We start from the raw sequence: 3384 nt of genomic DNA on the forward strand, positions 1-3384 counted from the left end.
AAACTTGTATTTTTCGTTTTAAAAGGTTCAATGTTTGTATTTCATGTCATGCTGATATTCTGGATTTTCAGTAACCCAATTGCTTGTTTTGTTGATGTCGGGGACTAGTGCTGCTTTTTTAGGCAAATTTCGCCAGCAGCACTCACGAAACATCTCATGGTTTTTCCCTACCCTTGGGGGGAGTACCCCCTGATGAGACCCCAGGGTATTTCGGGATTTTTTCATTTTTTCCTTCTTTTAAAAGATTTTTTCGTTCTTTTTCAATCCTTATATAGCTATCAAATATATATATATATATATATATATATATATATATATATATATATATATATATATATATATATATATATATATATATAATAATGGCATCAGTACCGGGATGCGGAAGAAGCGGTCTGCACCGTGTGTTACCCATCGGGCAGGTGCCGCTTAAAGTGGAATTGCAATTTTTTCAAAAATATGAATACTTAAATTCAAAAATTTTCCCCCTTTGTTTAAATTATATTTAATTTGTTTAAATTATATCTATTAAACGCAGTTGCATGACCACAAGGAGATGGGCTGAAACCAAATTGGATGTTAGAATTTAATTTTTTCATGTACATAAATTAAAACCTTTTTTTTTTGCGTCTGTAGAGGGGGATGACACCACAAATTACCCCACCTCTTGCTAGGTACGCAAGGAGGATCACCCATGCTAGGTATGCCACATGGTATATATTAATATGTGATACGGCTGCTATAACAAAGATGCGAAGAATAATTATCTAAGGAATAGTTAAACTAGTTAAAAAGAAGGCAAAAATGAAGTTAAAAAGCTAGAATTTTATCACTTTAGCTGAAAATATTCAGATATACAGCTTTAACTTTCAATATTAGCTTGTCTTTCTCTCTCTTTTGCAAACAGTTCAGAAATAGAATGCTGCGTCCATTCATCAATGATAACGTCATTTTGTCAAGCTGGAGAGTAAATTATTACCTTGTCTCATCTTGTATGCTTAACGGGAAATGCTTTGTTGAACTCTACTGCCGTAAGTACCCTCAGATATTGATTTATTTCCATGCGCTCAAAAATTATCCTGAGGATTTTTTCTGTTAATTTTTAGCACACATTAATAAATAATTTTAGTCTAATCTTATTAGAACTTTGAATTTTTAACTTTCTTCATTTAGTTTCGTTTAAATTTCTCCTGTTGCTGTTGTAGTAATTATGCATAGGACAGATTTCACGCAAATATTAGAAAGTTTTTCCGACGAGGAAAATACCATATTAAAACTCCCGCTTCATTTATTTTAAGCCTAAAACTTTTCAATATAATTGTATTCAGAAAGTAATTGAAATATTTTATTCCAAATAAATGTTCTATGTGCATTTTATATACTAAATATTATTAGTCACAAATTAGTACTGTATATCAAGCATATTACGCTAACACGAATATTTTATCTTTTTTTTTTAAGGTCTATAAATAGATATAAATCAAAACTGAAAGTTTTGACGCAATTGTTTTGAAAAATTAAACAACCAACTACTAACAATAAAATTGCTTGCAAGAAAATTTAATATGATAATGTCATTCTGGGGAATCCACCACGCTAATTCTATGGAGATGGTTTTGTAAACAGTCATGTTCAGTGAGACCTGCCTCTAAAGAGAGCCACTGCAGTCTTTCTACGCTAACTGGGAATCGTTCCGTTTTCCCCCAGAGTCTTCCAACTCTTGTAAAGCGCACCTTTCATCATATCTAGTTTGAATATTTTCTGATTGTCAGATCGACAAATAATTTAGATGTATGGAATGAAAGTGGTTAATTCAAGCGCTGTTCTACCAAAGCTCTTTTCTAAGCCACTGTATCTTTTTTTTTACTGGCTAAATATTTCGCAGTAGGCAGCAATTCATTATAATGAAATTCTTTTGGCCAGTTCCTTAAGTAAAATCCAACACTCTAAAATTCTTTGGACACTCTTTAAATCCTTCTGGAATGCCTGTAGCACACTTTTAGAACCTGACGTTAGAACTGATCTTTCAAAAGAGTGGGCACGAATTGACGGATGTTGAACAGCTACAGTAATAGCTTCAACTTCACCGTCAAAGGCAGTAGTAAGAGGTCCCATCGGTAAGTAAAAACTAAAAAGCTCCCTGTGAATACCAGCTTCAACACCATGTGATCTTTCCAGGATAGAGCCATCCTTGAAGACACGTGCCCAACCAGTTTCAGAGGACAGGGAACTTCTGAAACTAGTCTCCATTGCATGTGAACTTGTATGATTGTCTATCATTTAGATCTTTCTTGGAAACTCTCTGTATAAGACCGAACCTCATATTCAAGTTTGACAATTCCAACGGTTATAAATTTTTGTTTTCAGAGCTTAAGCTTAGTCCCCCCCCCCCCCACCGAAATATTTGGCACTGTCAAATTCCTATTTGTGGGTATTATGCAAAAAAACAAGTAAATACTTAAATTTAAAACTTCATTGACAGAATAAGGCAATTGTTTCGGTTATCTCCTGCTTTATCCTCCGGTCCTCATCGCATTCATAATAAAGGGGAGGGGAGGGATTTAAATATACATAGGAAATACTTTCTGTATTTTCTGTTTTCATTTTCACTACTACAGTGTTTTTATGGAGCTTTGTAGTTTTAAGTAAATAACTGAAAACTAATCCACCTATGTTCAGTATGGTCAGAAGTTTTCTTTACTGTTAGTAAATAACTAAGTTAGGTGCCCTTTAAATTGGTACTATTTATAAAAATTGGAATTCATACTTCTAGGCTTATAACTGTAAAGTAAATCAGAAATTAAACTTTTAACAAAATGTGTCACGGCTCAGGATGAGTAGAAAAGAAAAAAATCGCAATTTAAAAGTTTCATGAAAGGTGTTGAAGAAACTACAGAAATTTATCACAACCTTTTAACAAAAGGCTTTTAGCTGTACCCGGTTTTGTCAAAGCAAGAGACAGGATCTTTGTTTTACTTCTCCTGATTTACATTTGTCAAGTCAAGAGCTAGGGCTGCTATTTTTCCAGATCTGTCACAGTAGCTTGTTCAAAATGGAAAAAGTTTGTCTCCATTCATGAATAAGAAAACTACATCCTTATTTTTTTTTCTTCTATCTGTTTGAACACTTGCTTTTTCTGACAGTTGAAATAAGTTGTCTATGTTTAAGCACTTTTTTTTCTCTTAAAAGTTGTGCCTACTATGTTCTTTCATTACATTTTTAGATGGCTTTGTTCCTTGTGTTAGCTATTTATCATAGATGTTTTACGCGTTACTGATCCGATATTTGCATAACGAGGGCATACTGCAATCTTGCAGATTTGAACCAAGGCTGATGAGTATTGTACAGTAAACTCCCTATTATATGCGAAGTTGAGTGGCATAA

General features: G+C 33.5%; 1 protein-coding gene across 1 annotated transcript; it reads right to left on the reverse strand.

Annotated features, from left to right (window-relative positions):
- Positions 1-1899: 1899 nt before the first annotated feature.
- LOC129221019 (uncharacterized) lies at positions 1900-2280 on the reverse strand. Its single transcript, XM_054855455.1, has one exon. The coding sequence runs from the start codon at positions 2278-2280 to the stop codon at positions 1900-1902; it is 381 nt and encodes a 126-aa protein (XP_054711430.1).
- Positions 2281-3384: the final 1104 nt, after the last annotated feature.

The sequence above is a fragment of the Uloborus diversus genome, chromosome 4, assembly GCF_026930045.1.
Source record: "Uloborus diversus isolate 005 chromosome 4, Udiv.v.3.1, whole genome shotgun sequence".
In the NCBI taxonomy this organism is placed as follows: Eukaryota; Metazoa; Arthropoda; class Arachnida; order Araneae; family Uloboridae; genus Uloborus; species Uloborus diversus.

Coding starts and splice junctions, on each gene's coding strand:
- LOC129221019 (XM_054855455.1), bottom strand. CDS start 2,280: ATGATAGACAATCATACAAGTTCACATGCAATGGAGACTAGTTTCAGA.